The 19703-nt window shown below is 49.3% G+C and overlaps 1 protein-coding gene across 1 annotated transcript in view; it reads left to right on the top strand.

The window, feature by feature from the left end:
• EFCAB6 (EF-hand calcium binding domain 6) overlaps positions 1696 to 19703 on the top strand; it is a 257461-nt gene continuing 239453 nt past the window's right edge. Inside the window, exons 1-2 of the mRNA XM_013964311.2 lie at positions 1696 to 1806; positions 1992 to 2104. Of these exons, the coding sequence (XP_013819765.2) occupies positions 1696 to 1806; positions 1992 to 2104 (224 nt within the window). The remainder of the gene's footprint in view (positions 1807 to 1991; positions 2105 to 19703) is intronic.

Below are 19703 nucleotides of genomic sequence, written 5' to 3'. Positions count from 1 at the left end.
CGGGTAGATCTGCGTTCAATCCCTGGGTTGGGAAGATCCCGTTACGAAGGGAAACGCTACCCGCTCCAGTATTCTGGCCTGGAGAATGCCACGGACTAGTCCATGGGGTTGCAAAGAGTCGGACACGACTGAACGACTTTCACTTGGACTTTCTTCATCCTGACCCCAGGCTCTGGGTGGGTACGCTTGGGTTTTTTTAACAGGTGAGGAGTCTGCTTCGCAGGATGAGACTAACCTTCCCCGGCCACGCGGCTCGAAGAGGTACTCTGCGACCCGTCCGACAGCTCGCGCGACGGCCAGGTTAACAGAAAAGCGCTCCCACATTGCCCGCCACCTTGACTCTCACCGGGGTACGAGCCCCGCGGAGGCCATGACCTCGGGCGGAAGCTCCTCCCCCGTGGCGGGGGGCGGAGCCACCGGGCAGGCCTGGCCACGCCCCCTCGGCGACAACTTCCTAGTCTACTTGGCCAATCGGAGCTCCGTTTCTTCCCGGGTGGGGAAACATGTTCTCCAGTCAGCGAGCGCCGTCGTCGCTCGGGCAACAGCGTCCTAGCGACACCTCGTGGGCTGGTCCTTCGCGGCCAGGGGGCCCTGGAGTCCGCGCGCGGAGTTGGCTCCCATGAGTCGGAGGATTGAGAAAGGGGCCGGGGTAAGGCGGAGCGGCCTCGGCAAGAGCGCACGAGCCCGGAGCGGGGAGTGTGGGGGGCGCTGAGGAGGGCCCGGGAGGACAGCTCTGGGGTGCCACAGCCCCGGGACACGTCGCATCCCCTCCTTGTCTGTGGCTAAGAGGCGGTAGTGACCCGTTTACTCGTTTCACGCACTAGTGTATGTGGCGCGCTTGCCTGTGCCAGGAGCCGTTGTCGGGTCTGGGGGCTCCTGCGGTGAATTCGTTGTTATTTTTCAGTCGCTCAGTCACATCTGACTCTGCGATCCCATGGACTGCGGCTCGCCAGCCTTCTCTGTCCTTCACTGTCTCCCAGAGTGAATACTCTCCTGCAGTGACTAGCCCCATCCTTTTTATATTTCTATAAAGACCGACTATAAACAACGTAGAAGGTGGTGAATCTGTCTCCCAGTCTCTCTGAGGGTCACATCACTCTGACTCATGTTTTCTACTTCCGTTTGTCCCCACAGCAGCCTTTCGAATATTTTAAGTTCCACCTTGTAGATGAGGACTTGAACCCCGCAGGGTGAAGGGGGCTGTCCCTGAGAATCACACCACTAGAAGTTGCAGGGCCAGAATTCAAACTGAGCACTTCTGTCTCATGTCAGAATCTTCAGGCTTTCTCGAACATTCCTCTTCCTCAAACTGCAGGAGTGATCCCTGCCTCCCTCAGAACTCTGTTTGGAAGCACTCTCTGAAATGTTCAGCGGTTATTTAAGACCATTGGCTGAATTACCCCATACCTCCTTTTCCTTCTGTCCTGAAAATCTTTGCCTTTCAGGATGCCTTGCCCCTTTTAAGAAGACTCTTATTTCGTTTTCAAGAGGAATAATTTAATAATGTTTCTTAAATTTTGTGTGCCACTAAATGAGTGGACTTACAGAAATGCTGTAAAAATTTTTTTTAATTTTCAACTTTCACATACTGCTGTTCCTTCTCTTTTATCCATTGCCTTCAACAGATGTGTTTACTTGGCTAAATCTGGGGAACTGAAAGTGAATCAGGCAAGGGCCCTTTGATTATCTGTGAACATGTTTGTCTCCTACTCAGCCTTACTGCAAGCTTTAGGAGGGCAAGGATTTATTTCAGTCACCTGTACTCATGGGAACAACACCATAAGTTTAGGGCCTGGCTCACGGCAGGTGCCTGTGCTTGTAGATATTTGTCAAGAATCGCTTACCGGAGACGTTAAATCTGCTGTCCCCTTTGTCTTCCGTGTCCCTACCCTTTTGCAGCTGTCCACCTCTCCCGTGCAGAGATCTCTGCATCGCCCTTGCTGTGACCCCTCCAGCTGACTGGCACATGGAGACAGAACCAGCTCTAGCAGAATGCTCAGGAGTCTGGGGCCCGCCTGGAGCAGGAATCCACTGGGAGCCCACTGGCTGTTAACAAGACAGTTGCTTTCGTAAAGCCTCTTGACAGATCAAGTGAATGTTTAAGGTTAGTAGATGAGGAGAGTCACTGAAGTTTCTCTTGGATGACTCCTTCCCCTGCCAGGGTTGAAAAATAAGCTGTTTAATATAGATGAGAAAGTGTGATGAGGCAAGAAGCTAAAGTCACTTTCTTCCTTTAAATATCACAAGAGAGCTGACCTTTTTGTAAAATGTATTTATCTAAAATTACCCCAGATCTGGCTTCCCCTGTAACTCAGCTGGTAAAGAATCTGCCTGTAATGCAGGAGGCCTGGGTTCGATCCCTGGGTTGGGAAGATCTCCTGGAGAAGGGAAAGGCTCCCTACTCCAGTATTCTGGCCTTGAGAATTCCATGGACTGTATAGTCTCAGTTCAGTTCAGTCGCGTCCAACTCTTTGCGACCCCATGAATCGCAGCACGTTAGGCCTCCCTGTCCATCACCAACTCCCGGAGTTCACTCAGACTCATGTCCATCGAGTCCGTGATGCCATCCAGCCAGCTCATCCTCGGTCGTCCCCTTCTCCTCCTGCCCCCTATCCCTCCCAGCATCAGAGTCTTTTCCAATGAGTCAACTCTTCACATGAGGTGGCCAAATTACTGGAGTTTCAGCTTTAGCGTCATTCCTTCCAAAGAAATCCCAGGGCTGATCTCCTTCAGAATGGACTGGTTGGATCTCCTTGCAGTCCAGGGGACTCTCAAGAGTCTTCTCCAACACCACAGTTCAAAAGCATCAATTCTTTGGCACTCAGCCTTCTTCACAGTCCAACTCTCACATCCATACATGACCACAGGAAAAACCATAGCCTTGACTAGACGGACCTTAGTCGGCAAAGTAGTGTCTCTGCTTTTGAATATTCTATCTAGGTTGGTCATAACTTTTCTTCCAAGGAGTAAGCATCTTTTAATTTCATGGCTGCAGTCACCATCTGCAGTGATTTTGGAGCCCCCCAAAATAAAGTTTGACACTGTTTCCACTGTTTTCCCATCTATTTCCCATAAGGTGATGGGACTGGATGCCATGATCTTCGTTTTCTGAATGTTGAGCTTTAAGCCAACTTTTTCGCTCTTTTCTTTCACTTGCATCAAGAGGCTTTTTAGCTCCCCTTCACTTTCTGCCATAGGGTGGTGTCATCTGCATATCTGGGGTTATTGATATTTCTCCCGGCAATCTTGATTCCAGCTTGTGTTTCTTCCAGTCCAGCATTTCTCATGATGTACTCTGCATAGAAGTTAAATAAGCAGGGTGACAATATACAGCCTTGACGCACTCCTTTTCCTATTTGGAACCAGTCTGTTGTTCCATGTCCAGTTCTAACTGTTGCTTCCTGGCCTGCATACAGATTTCTCAAGAGGCAGGTCAGGTGGTCTGATATTCCCATCTCTTTCAGAATTTTCCACAGTTTATTGTGATCCACACAGTCAAAGGCTTTGGCATAGTCAATAAAGCAGAAATAGATGTTTTTCTGGAACTCTCTTGCTTTTTCCATGATCCAGCGGATGTTGGCAATTTGATCTCCGGTTGGCAATTTCCTCTGCCTTTTCGAAAACCAGCTGGAACATCAGGGAGTTCACGGTTCACGTATTGCTGAGAGAATTTTCAGCATTACTTTACTAGCATGTGAGATGAGTGCAATTGTGCAGTAGTTTGAACATTCCTTGGCATTGCCTTTCTTTGGGATTGGAATGAAAACTGACCTTTTCCAGTCTTGTGGCCACTGCTGAGTTTTCCAAATTTGCTGGCATATTGAGTGCAGCACTTTCACAGCATCATCTTTCAGGATTTGAAATAGCTCAACTGGAATTCCATCACCTCCACTAGCTTTGTTCGTAGTGATGCTTTCTAAGGCCCACTTGACTTCACTTTCCAAGATGTCTGGCTCTAGATTAGTGATCACATCATCATGATTATCTGGGTCATGAAGATCTTTTTTGTATAGTTCTTCCATGTATTCTTTTCACCTCTTCTTAATATCTTCTGCTTCTGTTAGGTCCAGACCATTTCTGTCCTTTATTGAGCCCATCTTTGCATGGAATGTTCCCTTGATATCTGTAATTTTCTTGAAGAGATCTCTAGTCTTTCCCATTCTGTTGTTTTCCTCTATTTCTTTGCACTGATCGCTGAAGAAGGCTTTCTTATCTCTCCTTGCTATTCTATGTATAGTCTATGGGGTTGCAAAGAGTCGGACATGACTGAGCAACTTTCACTCCAGATCTAGGTTTGTGCAATTATACAGATTGCATCTTTATGCTAGTTAAATGTTGATTCACTTTCCACACAGTGCTGTCTAGGACATCCACGCCATTTAGAAGAGGAGATGTAAAGGGAAGGAATGTTTGGGGAAACTCTGTGAATGGAGATAACATATGAACATGATACACTTCCAGTAGGAAAGAGCTTCGTTTTTACTTTTTTTCTCTTGGTTTCAAACTTTTACTGCTCTTTTGTTTAATATGTTTCAGGCACCACCGTTATCTCTTCACCTGTTTTTCTGCAGTTTGACTATTTTATTACCATTGCTCCTCCTGGCTAATACTGAGCACTCACTGTGTTCCAGGCACAGTTTGGAACCTCTCATTACCTTTTTTAAATCGAGTGCTTCTTGCCTAGGAAACAGTACAGTTATTATTCCCATTTTATAGATGAGGTAGCAAGGATGTAGAGCAGCTACAAAGAGGGCTGCACAACAGATAGGTGCTGGCATGTGACCTCTGCTCCAGGACTGCCTGGGGACAGAGCCTGCTTTCTCAGCCAGTCCTCTCACGCTCTCAGAGATGGGTGTGCTCTGCACATCCCTCTGCACGTCTGCACTGGGCTTTGAGGGGACTTGTAACAATACATACAATATGGTAAATAGGAAAGTAACTTGAAGAAGGAACAGTCAGATAATTCGTAATGATTAATATAGTTGGGCTGCAAATTTGGCTGCGAGCTTCTTTTTTTGTTTATTTTTAGTCAAATGAAAGATTCTTTAAATTTTTTATAGTGGTTTATAATTTTTAAAAATTTCACAAATGATTTCACGTAATCCCGTAACAACCCCGTTTTCCTCCTCACCTCCATCTTGCCCGTCCCCCCCTTCCCTCTCCCCACTGGTAACCACTGATTTGCTCTCTCTATTTGTGCATCTGCCTCTCTTTTGTTTTATTAGCTATGAACTTCTCAAACTCAGGAAAAAGAAAATTAAAAACAAAACAACCAAAAAAAGAAAGAAGTTGAAGTTATTTTGTCCAGGCAAATAAGGCATTTTAATTCCTCTGGAAAAAAGAAAGTGTTTCTAATGCCTCCATCGAAAGGACGTTTCTCCGGGGGTTCATCAGCAAGTCCCAGAGGATCTGGTTTAACACAGAGTGCCCAGCATGTAGGCTCAGTGTCCTAGCTATTAAGGGAAACAAATGTAGACTGTTGCATTTGTATAGAATTTTTGAGTAGTACAAGGCACAAATCAGAGTCAAAACTTACAAAATACGTAACAGAATAAGATTAAACAATAGCCAGCAGAATAGAAATTTTCAGGAACACCTCCTGAATTTTGTTTTCCAGTAAATGGTGTTATCCGGTCCCCGGGGTTGGTTCCAGTCATTTGTGTGCTTAGCAGTTACCTATTGAACACCTGCCATGCGCCAGGCCCTGGTCCAGGCAGTGAGGACACTGCGGAGATGGTCAGCCACCCTCCTTTGCCTTTGGGGGCTCCACCCTGTCATTTTCTCCTGCTGGGCCGTTTCTGGACTGACTTTGGTCTGCCATCCTTTTTTGCCCTTCCTGTAAAACCCAAGACCATGCTTAGCACCTTGCACCGTAACGGTCTCCCTGCCTTCCACCTGGGCTCTGATTTTTCTTGCTCTGCCTTCCCAGGACCTAAAGTCTGTGGCAGCCATCAAGGAGTGAGCACAGCCTACTGCGTGTCAGTCTCTTTAGATACATTATCTGGGTCCTGCGACAGCTTTTTTTTGTTTGGTTGGTTGTTTGGGGCCATGCCCCGTGGCATGTGGGATCTTAGTTCTCCAACCAGGGATCGAACCCACACCCCCGGCATTGGAAGGCAAAGTCTTAACCACTGGCCCGCCAGGGAAGTTCTAGCATCAGCCTGTAGAGGGCTTCACTCAACCATTGTGGGTCACTTGCACCTTGAGGGCCTGGTGGAAGCCACGTATCCTCCCTGTGGAAAAATCACCTCTCACACCCTTTGGAATTTAATCTCAGAGAGTTTGAAGGTCCGGAAGTGCACACACGTGAACCTTGTCCATAGATCCCAGGTTAAGAATGTGCGTGCATGCTGTCTCTCAGTCGTGTCCGACTCTTTGTGACCCCATGGACTGCAGCCCGCCGGGCTCCTCTGTCCATGGGATTCTCCAGGCAAGAATACTGGAATGGGTTGCCATTTCCTTCTCCAGGGGATCTTCCCAACCCAGGGATCAAACCTGTGTCTTGATTAGCAGGTGGATTGTTTACCACTGAGCCACCTGGTAAGAATACTTGATTTAAAGAGAGATATTATCTCCATTTTGCAAATGAGAAAACTGGGTGATGAGGTTAATTACCTTGCAAGTTTGCATGGTCGATAATGGAACCAATTTTGACTCCATGTCTTCTTGACTCTAAACCCTTGATGCTCAGTAAATGCGGGAGTAAGGGTGTAAAAGGTCCAAAAGGGAGCTTTAAAGTGAATATGCCCCTGCTGCGACAGAGCATCATTTGATGTCAGAATAGATGGGGAGAAGATTTTTCTCAAGGATCTGGATTTAGCTGCCAAAATCTTCTGTGCTGCTTGCAACTTTTCCCCAGTTTTGTCAAGTGATAATTCCACCCTCCTCCCCCCGCCCCATGATTCCAGTTCCAACAGTTTTCGCCTCTGATGCCATTTCTGTTGGGCTGTGCACATTTCTTACTCTCGTGTTGAATTATGTTTTCTCTGGATGCCAAGGCAGATGGATGGCACTTTTGTTATGATTCTGATATAAATAGCATCTGTTAAAAACTGGACATCAGTGCTTATCTGACAAATAAACAAATACATCTGTAGGATAGCCTTCTTCTAATCGTGTTTTTGCCAGTGGTTAGTAAGTGTATTTGATGGTCTGTGACTTGGTGCTTGTTTGGGGGGCACTGGTTTTATTTTCCTTGCTCATTTCAACCTTACTATACATTTTGATAGACTCATATTCATGAATGTCTTAGAATTCTCTTTATTTAGAAAACCTAAACTGAGGACGACGACAGGCCAGGGGTGACCTAAAGAACTCATCGCAGTGCCTTGCTCATGCTGAGAACACTGGTTAGCTTTCAAGGTCGAGGGTGAAGTGAGTCCAGGCTCCTTACCCTGGCCGCGTTAGCTGTTAATAGCCACGGTCCCCCCAGAACAAGGATCAACAGAGTGCGCCCTGTGTGGCCAGGCCCTGTGGCAGGTGCTGAGTAAAGACGGTGAGTGCAGCTGGCTGTCTCCATGGGAGGGCTCCCTGGCGAGTAGGGGCCACAGATAAACAGCCGAGAGAAAAGCCTGGAAGCCGAGAATCAAAGTGAAGGTAGATGTGGGGCTAGAGGAAATGGCACCCCACTCCAGTATTCTTGCCTGCAAAGTCTCGTGGACAGAGGAGCCCGGCAGGCTGCAGTCCATGGGGATGCACAGAGTCAGACACAACTAAGCGACTGGGCACACACACACACACACACACACACACAGCTGGTTAACCATGTTGAATTGGGACACACACACACACACACACACACACACACACACCTGGTTAACCGTGTTGAATTGGGACTTCCCTGGTAGCTGAGTGGTTGAATTCCACCACAGGAGGCATGAGTTTGATCCCTCGTTGGGGAACTAAGATCCTGCGTGCCATTCATTATGGCCAAAAATAAAATTAAAAACAGACAAAAACCAATGTTGTGTTAGTTTCAGCAGTACGGCAAAGTGATTCGATTATGCAGCTACCTGTCTTTCTTCAGATTCTTTTTCATTATAGGTTTTTTTAAAAAAATATTTTATTTGGCTGTACTGAGTCTTAGTTGCAGCATGCGGGATCTTTAGTTGTGGCATATGAACTTAGTTGTCACATGTGGGATCTGGCTGCCGTTGCGTTGGGAGCACAGAGGCTTACGCAGTAGACCACCGGGGAAGCCCCTCAGTTACAGCCATACAGGACGCTGAGTACAGTTCATTCCCTCTGGTCCTCAGTAGGCCCTTGTTTCCCTGTTTTTTATGTAGTGCAGTATATCTGTCAGACCCCCATGCCCAATTTATCCCTCCCCCCTTTCCCATCTAGTAACCAGAAGTTTATTTTCTATGTCTGTGAGTTCTATTTCTGCTTTGTAAATAAGTTCCTTTCTATAATTTTTTTTAAAGGTTACATGTAGAAAAGATATCATATGATACTTATTTTTCTCTGACTTTCTTCACGTAGTGTGACAGTCTCTGGGTCCGTCCATGTTGCTGCAAATGGCATTATTTCCTTCCTTTTTATGGCTGAGAAAAATGGGATATTATATATATATATATATACATACATATATATATTATGTCTCACAACTTCTTTATCCATTCATCTGTGAATGGACACTTAGGTTGTGCTGCTAAGACGGGTCTTTTTGAATTAGAGTTTTCTTCTTTTCTCGATTATATAAGGCACGATTACTTTAAAGGAGGATAGGAAGGCCTCATGAAAGAGGGGGCTCTACCCTTAGTCTTGAAAGATGAAGTGTGGTGGGAAAGGAAATTCTAGCAGGACTGAAAATTCGAGCAGGAGCGCGACCCAGTACACAGAGGTGAGGAACTGCGTGGTATAGTCGTTTGGCTTTTGTGTGAAATGCAGCGGGCATGAAGCTGTGGTGTCTGGAAGTTTCTTGTGGCCAGGTTATTAACGATGTGAGTGACCTTATACCCCACAATTAGGAGTCTGACTTCAGTTTATATACCTGGAGTAGTCATACAAATGCATGTTATGGTTTTTTTTTTTGGAATTAAAAAAATGTAGGTTCACAGAAAAGTTGCGGAATTAGTACAGAGAGTTCCCATGTGCCCCCGGCTTCCCCCATGGTACCATCTTACAGAATAAGCACAATACACTTAGCAAAACCAGGGTGCTGTCCCTGCTGCAGTCCTAGTAACAAATAGAGACTTTATTCAGACTTCACCCGTATTGACAGGACTCAGTCTTTTTTCTCGTGGAGCATAGTTCTGTGGAATTTTAGCACGTGGGTAATTTTGCCTTGCACGGTTTTTAAGCCAGGGAGTAATGTAACTGTGTGTGTGCTTTAGCAAGAGAGATCCTGGCCACAGAGGAGGATGGATTAGAAGGGAGTTGGAGACCTGGACGCGATCTAAGGGGCTGTTTCTGGAATCCAATGAATGAGGATGAACTCGGAGAGTGAAGGGAGGGGTGGAGAGGGTGGGGGGATCAACGTCACAGGTGTCCTCCAGGTACCGCAGACAGTCCCTGCTGCCACTTAGAAATAGGGCCAGATCCCAGTCGTGGAGAAAGAAGCAGGCCTCAGCTGTCATTACGGACCGTGGTCGGTTTTCTAAGGGCTGCTGCTGCTAAGTCGCTTCAGTCGTGTCCGACTCTGTGCGACCCCAGAGACGGCAGCCCACCAGGCTCCCCCGTCCCTGGGGTTCTCCAGGCAAGAATACTGGAGTGGGTTGCCATTTCCTTCTTCAATGCATGAAAGTGAAAAGTGAAAGTGAAGTCTCTCAGTCATGTCCGACCCTCAGCGACCCCATGGACTGCAGCCTTCCAGGCTCCTCCGTCTATGGGATTTTCCAGGCAAGAGTACTGGAGTGGGGGTGCCATTGCCTTCTCCAAAGGGCAGTAGGAAGCAATTGGAGTTCTTAAAGCAAGGAAGTAACAAAAGGAGGTCAGCATTTTAAAATGTGGCGGTAGTCTCTGTGTGTGTGTGTGTGATTTGTGTATGTGATGTGTGTATATGGTTTTGGTGTATGTGTGCGTGTGTGTGGGTACGTGCTTGCGGTGTGTATGTATAGTGTGTGTGAGTTCGAGTTATGGGAAGAGAAGTGGTGCTCGTGGTGCTGGCATAAAATATCTCTACGTGAGAAACCCAAAATTTAGCGTGAAATTCACGTACAGGACCTGCCTGCGGCGGTGGGCACAGTTCTCCAGTAACCTGCAAAACCGCTAGATTGCTCTGCAGACCCGAAGGCTCTGTTCCCGTGGTTTGGTGAGCTAAACAAAAATATCCGCCTAACCCTGCCACTTTCTTAATTTCCAGAATTCACCAATTCAGAAATAGTTTTTTTTGAAGGAAACGAAACAAAATAGCACCAAAACAAACACCTTCACCGCCCCCAGTACCACATGGAGCAGTCCCAGGGCCGCTGCTGTCTCCTGAAGGTCTGTGTCAGCTGACGGGTTGGAGGGGCGCGGTGGGCTCCCTGGACGGTGCCGGGCTCAGAAAGCTGGTGGTGTTAACCATGATCACTTCCGTCTGGTTTCTTTCTGTTGTTCACCCAGCAGGCGTGTGCAAAATGCTGCTTCTGGGGCCAGAATTGTCTAGGAAACTTGCATATCGTATCAGCAAGCATTGGCCCATACATTTTGAAGTTGGGGTCCTCCGTTGGGTGCTCCGTGTGATCCTGGCTGTTAGACAGCTACGGCGAGCTCTGCAAATGCCTCCCCGCGGGCCAGCAGAGCCCCCTGCACGGCGCAGGTCCCCGTGTGCTCCTGCAGGTGGCAGCAGCTGCCCGGCTTCCTGGTACTGGGCTCAGGCGGGGAGTCCGTCGCCTGTGCCCTTTGCCAACATCCGAGGACTTGCTGGGCCGGCTGCGATAAAAACGGGACGCGTTCAACACTCCTGGTCGGCTCACAGGAGTGGGGAGGGCCCAGTGATTTCCAGCAATCATGTCTTAAAAGCCTGCCAGGGAGACCGTATTTGAGCCGGGAACAACCATTTGACGGCCGACGTGCGGTCAGTTCCTCCGAAGCAACTTGTTTTTCTGTCGTCTGTTGCCGCATCTCAGCACACTAGGTGTGGTGGTGAGTCTGGAAATGATCGTTAGGTAAGAGTGAGTTTCTGAGGCACTTTCTGAGATTAGGTGTTTTTGTCCATGGTAGAGAAGGTGTATTATAAGCAAAATTGCAAGAAGCTTTTTCTTTTTCTTTAAGGCTCTGTGTTCTGGGCCAGCAAGGCATTCATGCTGATATAAATGGTCCCGAACCCACAGCACTCAATTCAGTTAGACTCAGGAAGCATTGTTTTTGGACCGCTGTCATCAGATGTGGTTCCTGCTCTCGGGGCATTGATGGTTCTTAACAGGGAACATCTATCAAACAATCCTAAGGGTCATGGATGCGAATTAAGAAAACCTTTCACTCAGGTCACTGGTTCTCAGTACAGGGGATGAGAGTGAGAAATCACAGATGATGCCAAGACTTGTACCTTGGCTAATGGGAAAGAGAGTTAGGATCTGGAACAAAATCCAGGAGTGGCGGGGTGTGAGTGAGTGAGTGTGTGTGTGTGTGTGTGTGTGTGTGTGTGTGTGTGTGTGTGTGCGCACATGTGCATTTTGGGAGGAGAATGCTGTTTGGATGACCAGGCTGTGAAAATCCTGCCTTCATTAATTTTACAAATACTTTTGGAGCTGCAGAGGTGTGCTGGGTATACTGGGGCAGGGGGTACTGTAGCATCAAACCACTGTTTTATTTCATGCAGTCTATAATGAAGTGTATAATTTCCCAAATGAAGGCATAATTACCTGCTGAGATGCGTGCAGCTCAGGGGAAGGACAGGCTGTAATGAGAGACTCTACCAGGAGGATGTGGATGATGCGAGCAGGGGGATGTCTCCAAGGACGGAGTGGGGACGTCTCCAAGGACGGAGTGGGCACGTTCAGATCTGGAGGAGAGAGGAGTTAGCCGGGTGAGGAGCAGGACGGGGGACCTGGGCAGAGGGGCCCGTGGGGCCGAGGGAAGCAGGTGGGGAGGATGACAAAGGCCGGAGCTGGGTCCTGTGCTGCCGGGTAGGCCCTGGCAGGCACGTTGTGTTGTGTATCTAGCGTACGTTTATTGCCGTTCAGTTCACTAAGCTGTGTCCGACTCCCCGCGACCCCATGGACTGGCATGCCTGTCTGTGGCTTCCCTGTCCTTCACTGTCTCCTGGTGTTTGCTCAAACTTATGTCTAGTAATTCGATGCATGTTTATTAGAGAATGTTTAAAGACTGATGTTACCACCATCCCAACATAGCTATTTTTGTCTATAAAATAAACCCTGTCCACCCTTGGAAATAACATTTTTATACCGTGTGTATATAGTATACCTTTCCTCTTAACCTTGTCCTAAACATGTTTTTTCATTTCCACGTGTTCTATATTATTTATAATAGTGGTAAATAATCACCTGCTCAGACTTGGCGAGCCTTGTGTTATATATATTTTTGAAATATTTATTTGTGATTTATTTGGCTGTGTTGGGTCTCAGTTGTGGCCCACGGGACCATCATGTCACGCGGTGGGGAGGGGGGGTCTTCCGTGGCGGCTTGAAGCTTAGTTGCCCCGAGTCACTGTGGGATTTTAGTTCCCTGACCAGGGATCGAACCCACGTCCCCTACATTGCAAGGCAGATTCTCAACTGCTGGACCACCAGGAGAGTCCCTTGTATTTTATTTTGAGTTAGTTTCTGAGCTGGTGCGGGTGGGTCTTGTGGTGTATATGGGTAGATGTGAAATTTATGCTGCAAGAGAACGTGTTTGTGAAAATGAGGTTTGGGAGGAAGGTGAAAGCCCCTGCTGGGGTCTGAGGAGACCTTGGTGTAGCGGAGGGTGGGGACCCTGGGTGGAGGAAGGCTGAGAGGCTCAGACTGTCCGGGCTGCTGGCTGGGAAGGAGGTCAGTTTATAAACAGGGAATTTTTCACTAAATTGAATTCAGATGACTGGCTAAATTGTTTTTTGCGATACCCTATCATTTGAAATATATTTGTAAATCAACTTGCATTCCTATAATTCCTATGTTTAGAGCAGTGAGGGGTTGCCAGCCAATTCTAAGATCTTAAGGGAGTATGGGACCCAGATGAGGGAGGCAGACTGGGCTTCACACATTAGTGCCACGAACCCAGGAATCCTAATGTTTGACTGGTTGTTTATGTAGACGGTGTTTATTTGCCACGTTGTGTCCGACTCTTTTACGATCCCATGGACCGTAGCCTGCCAGGCTCCTCTGTCCATGGGATTTTCCAGGCAGGAACACAGGAGTGGGTTGCCATGGCCTTCTCCACTGTGCAGATGGCTTGCTTTTAATTTTCTGCTTGTTCTGTTGAGGAGGTTGCAGAATCGTTAGACTGCTTTGCAAATGCAGGGTACCCTTTCTTGACCATTGATAGTTTTTTTAATCGCTTTATTAATATGTACAGACTTCATGGTTCTTATCTCTGTGTTGGTGTGAGCTTGCCCGCAGACCACTCACAGGCACCTGGGCCAGTGCACACCCCTGTCACAGTTGGGCAAAAAGCCCGGGGACTCTGGGTCTTGGCCTCATGAGTAAATCTGGCTTTTCCTGCTAGTGTTTCATTTTTCTGCCTCTGAAAATGGATGAAAAATGAAATGAAACGTTAGTTGCTCAGTTGTGTCCAACTCTTGTGATCCTGTGGACTGTAGCCTGCCAAGCTCCTCTGTTCATGGAATTTCCCAGGCAAGAATACTGGAGTGGGTTGCCATTCCCTTCTCCCAAGGATCTTCCCGACCCAGGGATTGAATCTGGGTTTCCTGCTTTGCAGGCAGATGCTTTATCGTCTGAGCCACCAGGGAAGCTAGAAATGGGGATAGCGGTATCTAACTCACAAGGCTGATGATTAACCAGTGGCCAGAAAAATGGGTTCTTGTGAGGTGACGGTGGTTGAATCCCCTAAATACAGCATGTGCTGGTCTTTTAACTCCATTTTGATGTCAAACTGGGAACTTTCCTCATGAGCTTCCTTAAAAACTATAGACTTGTCCTTGTAAATCAGCTTCAGGTTCTTGTGAAGTAGTAGTCCCAGCTTGTTATTAAAACACAGATGGCTGGGCCCCCTGACCCGGGAGATTCAGGTTGGTCGGTCTAGGTGGAGCCTGGGAATTTGCATTTCTGAAAAGGCCCCAGGTGATGTTGGTATAGCTGGTTCAGGGACCACATTTAAAGAACCACTGAAAGCTGTATGTCTGCTTCAGTAGCCTTTTAAAACTAATTTTTTTTCTTTTTTGGATGGAAAAGAAATGCACAGAGAAAATAATAGTATTAGTAACAATGGAAAACCATGTTCTGTCTGCTTGAAGAATCTGGAAATGCAATAATAGCTCCAGTCCTGTTGAGATGGACCCCGAGGACGTCTCTTGGGCAAAGTCTTGAAGCCAGCCCCGGAGCCGGGAGATGCAGGTCAGGAAGACAAGGCATCCCTGTGACTCTACGTGAGCTGTCAGGGCAGCCGGACGTGCTGCAGAGTACCTTGTTCCTGCTCTTTGAAACACGTGCCGTTTTCTTCAAATCCTGAGTTAGGTCTCGAGCTCCTGGGAGGGCCGGGTGGGTCTTCTTTCTGGCCCTCCACTCACGCCTGCAGCACTGGCTGGAGAATGAATGGTTGAGAGCAGAGTTGGTTGGCAAGTGCTTCCACCAAGGATGTTTAGGTGGGACACCCAGACAGGAGGCTCCGTGTTCAGAGCTGTCCGGATTTGGCTCTCTGAAATATTCATGTTGTAATTGAAGTTTCACTAGCTTTCACAGTCCTGCAGTTGGTAGGAATGAGGATCGGAGAAGACCCAACAGGTCATCCAGACCCCTCTCCCGCTGGAAGAGGCTTGTTCCCTGCAGTGCACTCAGCAGCATTAGGAGGAATTACTTTTCATATGATTACTATTTTTTTTCTCTCGTTCTGTCTTCAACTAAGTGTTTCTTGAATTGAATCACTTTGCATTCAAGTAATAAAATGCACAACAGGCAGTCCATTTCTGGGTGATTATCTCACTCCTCAGGTGGTGTAATAAGGCAGGAGGCCAGAGCCCTGGCATGCCTTATTGTTATTAGGAAGGGAGTTTATGGACAAAATAAAGAAGGTGGCTGTTTGCATCAGCAATAACCACAACGAGGAGCGCGGTCATGGCCAATCCGCCCCCCCCCCACCCCCGTGCTCGGAGCGCAGGGCAAGCGGGAGCCCAGTACCTTAACCGTGTAGGTGGCGGTCGGGGGCGGGCAGAGGCGCAGCACCACTGCCTTCAAGGAGCTTGTTGTTTATTTTGCAAAAAAGCAGCCAGAAAGCCTTGGCTGTTGACTTGATACCTGGGAGGGGCCCGTCTCGGGCACCAGCTCCAGGCTTCACATTGTGTGCCTGGGCCAGTCGCTTCCCGCCCTGCGCTCCCGAGTCCTCACCTAAGAAATGGAAAGAGCCGTAGGTGGTTGGGCTGGGAAGGGTTAAGTGATGAGTTTTTTTTTCATAAATCTTAAGCGCATTTCCCGGCTCAAAGGAATCCCTATTAAATGCTAATAGGATTAGAATAATTTTTTTTTCCTCCTTAAAATTCTTCATAAGCTGGAGCTTCTGTGTCTCTTCTTCAGCCTGTGCTTCCACCAGGGATGTTTAGGTGGGACTCCCAGGCAGGCTCTGCGTTCACAGCGGTCCGGGTTTGGCTCTCACGTGCCTCATCGTTCCCGCACCCTCGGTGTTCCTTCGTGAGCACGCTGTGGCGTGTCCTCACTTCCTTCACACACGCCCTCCTCTTGCCGCTTCACACGTGCTGTCCAAAAAGGAAAGAAAGAGAGTGAAGTCGCTCAGTCATGTCCGACTCTTTGTGACCCCCGTGGACTGTAGCCTACCAGGCTCTTCCGTCCATGGGATTCTCCAGGCAAGAGTAGTGGAGTGGATTGCCATTGCCTTCTCCAGGAAATCTTCCCGACCCAGGGATCGAACCCTGGTCTCCCGCATCGTGGGCAGATGCTTTACCATCTGAGCCACCAGGGAAGTCTGCTGTGCAAAATGCGGACCCAGATGAAACCCAGCTTGGTGGCCTCCCCATGCAGCAGATGACCGTGGCTGGAGAAGAGCCGTGCCCGCCTGCCCTGGCCCCAGGTTCCTGCCCTGGCCCCAGGTTCCTGTCCGCGGGCCTCGGGTGGGCTCTCTCAGCCCGCTGCCGGTCGTGCACGCTGCTTCCCTGCCCTCCTGCTCACCTTCCCGCCCAGCCGGCCGGCCCTCCCCCTCAGTCCTGAGATGCCTGTCCCCGTCCTCATGTGCTGCTGCTGACCCGACTTCCCTTTCCCTGAGAAAAGAGAGCCGGCAGAAGGGGACTGCCGCGCGCCTTCCGCTCTGTGTCTGCCCACACGCTCTGCTGCTTGGGTGTCGTGAGCCACTGCTGTGCCCCGAAGAGGCTCCGGCACCCGAGCAGATCCTGTCTCCACCGGCAAACCCACCAGAGCCACCCATCCCCCCCCTTCTCTGCTGCTTCATCCCTCTTGTTCCCCAGGGCTGGTCACCATCACGAGTACTCAGACCCGCTGCTGGTTCTCCTGTGATAAAGACGGCTCTCTGTGGATGCCCATCTCTCCTCTGCTGCCCCACCCCACCCCCTGCTGCTTTACAGCCAAGTGCTTGGAAACAGGTGCCTCTGCCTGCTGTCACTTATTCTTTTCCGAGTTCATCTGAACTCAGGCAAGCTTCCTGCCAACCACCCAGTTCCACCAGTGTGGCTACTGTTCGGGCCATCGGTGGCTCCTGCCTGGCTTCGTCCCGGGGCAGTTCTTGGTCCTCATTGTATGTGACTATCCCTGTAACCTTTGACGCACAGCATCACCCCCTCCTCCCTGACACGCTTTCTTCACTCGGTTCCCTGGACACTCCAGTCCCCCGGTTTTCTTCTCCCTCTGGTTGCTCTTCCTCAGGCTCCTTTGCTGGTTCCTCATGTCCCTGAGCTCTGAAAGTCAGTGTACCCCAAGGCTTGGCCCCGGCAGCTCTTCTTTCTCACACTCCCTTTCTTGGTGGGCTGGTCTGATAGCTGTCTTTACATGCATTGTATGCTGATGATCCCTAAACTTCTGTCTTTATCAGACCTCATGCAGCCAGCCGCCTCTTCAGTATCTCCACCGGGCTATCTGGCAAGCGTCTCAGATGTAACATGTCCAGAAGGAGTTCCTGATCTTCCCCTCCAGACACAGTCTACCTGCTGTCTTTCCCATCTCAGTTCGCAGCCCCTCGATCCAGCCTTTCTTTTGCACACCAGATTAGATCTGTAAGGGAGGGCACTGGCTCTTCCTTTAGAATGTGCCTGGAATCTGACCACTGCTCAACACTTTCCCCAGAAGGACCCCGCCCCCCGCCACAGCTTCTCTTGCGTGGGCCATGGCAGGCGACTTGTAGCCGCTCTTCCTGTTTCCTCTCTTGCCTCTGTCGGTCTATTCTTGACATGCAACCAGAGGGATCCTTTAAATACAAAGGCCAGAGCGTAATCCTGTGCCTAACCCTCCAGCTGCTCAGCGTCTTCACAGCCTGGCGCTCGTGGGGCCCAGGTGCTTTCCCTCTGTCTGCCGCCTGCTGCCTCTTTGCCCTCCTGGCGGCTCTGCTCCCTCTGGCTTCATTCAGACCTTTGCTAGTGTCACCTGTCCTCCTCCTCTGCTCCATTTATCCCCGCAGCAGTTACGCATGTGTATAGTGCTAGTGCTAAGTCGCTTCAGTCATGTCCCGACTCTTTTCAGTCCCGTGGACCACAGCCCCCTAGGCTCCTCCGTCCACGGGATTCTCCAGGCAAGGAGACTGGAGCAGATCCCCTTCTCCGGGGATCTCCCCGCCCCAGGGATCCAACCTGCACTTCTTGTCTCTGGCGTTGGCATGCGTTCTTTACCACTAGCGCCACCTGGGAAGCCCACTCGTGTGTTTAACTTATTTATTTGCTGTATGTCTTCCGTTACTAGAAGCTAAGGTCCCTGAGGGCCATGATTTTGTCAGCTTTGTTCATTGACCGCCCCCCCCCCCACCCCGCCCCAAGGCTTCAGTCTAGAAGGAGCTTAATAAGCACCTTTTGACTGAGCATGTATCGAGCCATGTTCTTCTGGAAATTTACCAATGCTATGATTCTAGGTTTCAGTGCAGTTAAGTGTGTCTGGCTAAAGAAGGAGATATGTGGGAGAGTGGCGGAAGCTCTCAGCCTCACCCAGCATTAGCCCTGGGGCGATCCCGGCCTGCAAGGACCTGCCGACAGTCGGTGGCAGATAAGACAGATGCAGACTGATGCCGTGCCGGGCAGTCAGGGCTGCCCGAAGAGAGGGAAGCTGAGCACTGGCCAATGTCGGTTTCCTGTACGTGAGGAAGTTCCGATCCACTTCTTCAACCCTGTAAACTTGAGATTCTTCAGACCCAGTGCTTTAGAGGTGCTGGCTAGCCTGATTCTCTGTACTCAAATAGTGCCGTGCACATCCACCTCGATTTGACTATTATTAGTTATGCACTTATTCAGCGTGAGGCCCAGTAGGGAAGCTTGTTTTCTTTTTCAGCCGTGCTGGATCTTCACTGCTGCGCGAGATTTTCTCTAGTTGCAGGCAGCAGGGGCTACTCTCTAGCTGCGGTGCACAGGCTTCTCATCGCGGCGGCTTCTCTTGTGGCTGAGCCCCAGCTCTAGGGCGAGAGGACTTCAGTAGTTGCAGCCCACGGGCTCAGTAGTTGCGGCTCCCGGGCTCCAGAGCACAGGCCCAGTAGTTGTGGCACACGGGCTTAGTTGCTCCGCAGCATGTAGGAGCTTCCTGGACCAGGGATCAAACTTGCTTCTCCCGCATTGGCAGGCGGATTCTTTCCCACTGAGCCACCAGGGAAGCCTGAGAAAACTTTTTTTTTTTTTTAGCTGCAAAGGATAGCCAAGTTAGGAGCCTCAGACAGGTGCTGGCTGTAAAACTTCCTTGTAGCCCTGAACTTAGGCCTCTTGGCTCACTTGAGGCAAGGGAGAGTTTGTTTCTTATACCTAGAAAGCAGTGAGTCAAAAATTTGCCCTGATTTCTGAAATGCCAATAAGCCACAGTCTCTGAGTTGCAGATTCCTAAATGCATGTACTAGCGTGGTGACCACTGAGGGCTAGTGCCTTCTGCTGGCGGGTGTAGGGAACACGGCCAGTTTTCCTTGAACTGTGGGGCATGAGCCTGGGTGGGCGCTTCCCCACAGCGCCCCAGAGAAACAGGACATCCCCGATGCCAAAGGTGCCCAGGGCGGCAGCTGCTCTCCTTGCCTCCGCCTCCTTCCCTCCCTCTCCTCCTTCTGCTCCTTTTTCGGTCCTATTCTGATGTAGTTCACATACCATAAAATGAATCCTTTTAAAGCATACAGTTCTGTGGCTTTCAGTGTATTCACGGAGGGTGTGACCGTCACCACTGTCTAACCTTTGTCACCTCCAAAGAAACCCCGCACTCATTAGCTGTTCATATCCCCCTTCCTTTAGATCCTGGCAACTGCCTACTCTGCTTTGGATCTTCCCAACCCAGGGATCAAACCTGGGTCTCCTGCATTGCAGGCAGATGCTTCACTGTCTGAGCCACAAGGGAAGCTGGCTCCATTTCTATAGATGTATTTATTCTGCGTGTTTTGTATCGGTTGAATTATATAGTATATGGTTGGCCTTAGCGTAACATTTTCAAGACTCATTTGTGTTGTAGCATGAATCAGTGTTTCATTCCCTCTTA

Source organism: Capra hircus, chromosome 5 (genome assembly GCF_001704415.2).
Source record: "Capra hircus breed San Clemente chromosome 5, ASM170441v1, whole genome shotgun sequence".
Classification (NCBI taxonomy): Eukaryota; Metazoa; Chordata; class Mammalia; order Artiodactyla; family Bovidae; genus Capra; species Capra hircus.
The sequence above is the reverse complement of the archived record's forward strand: the minus strand, read 5'-3'. Positions and strand labels throughout refer to the sequence as shown.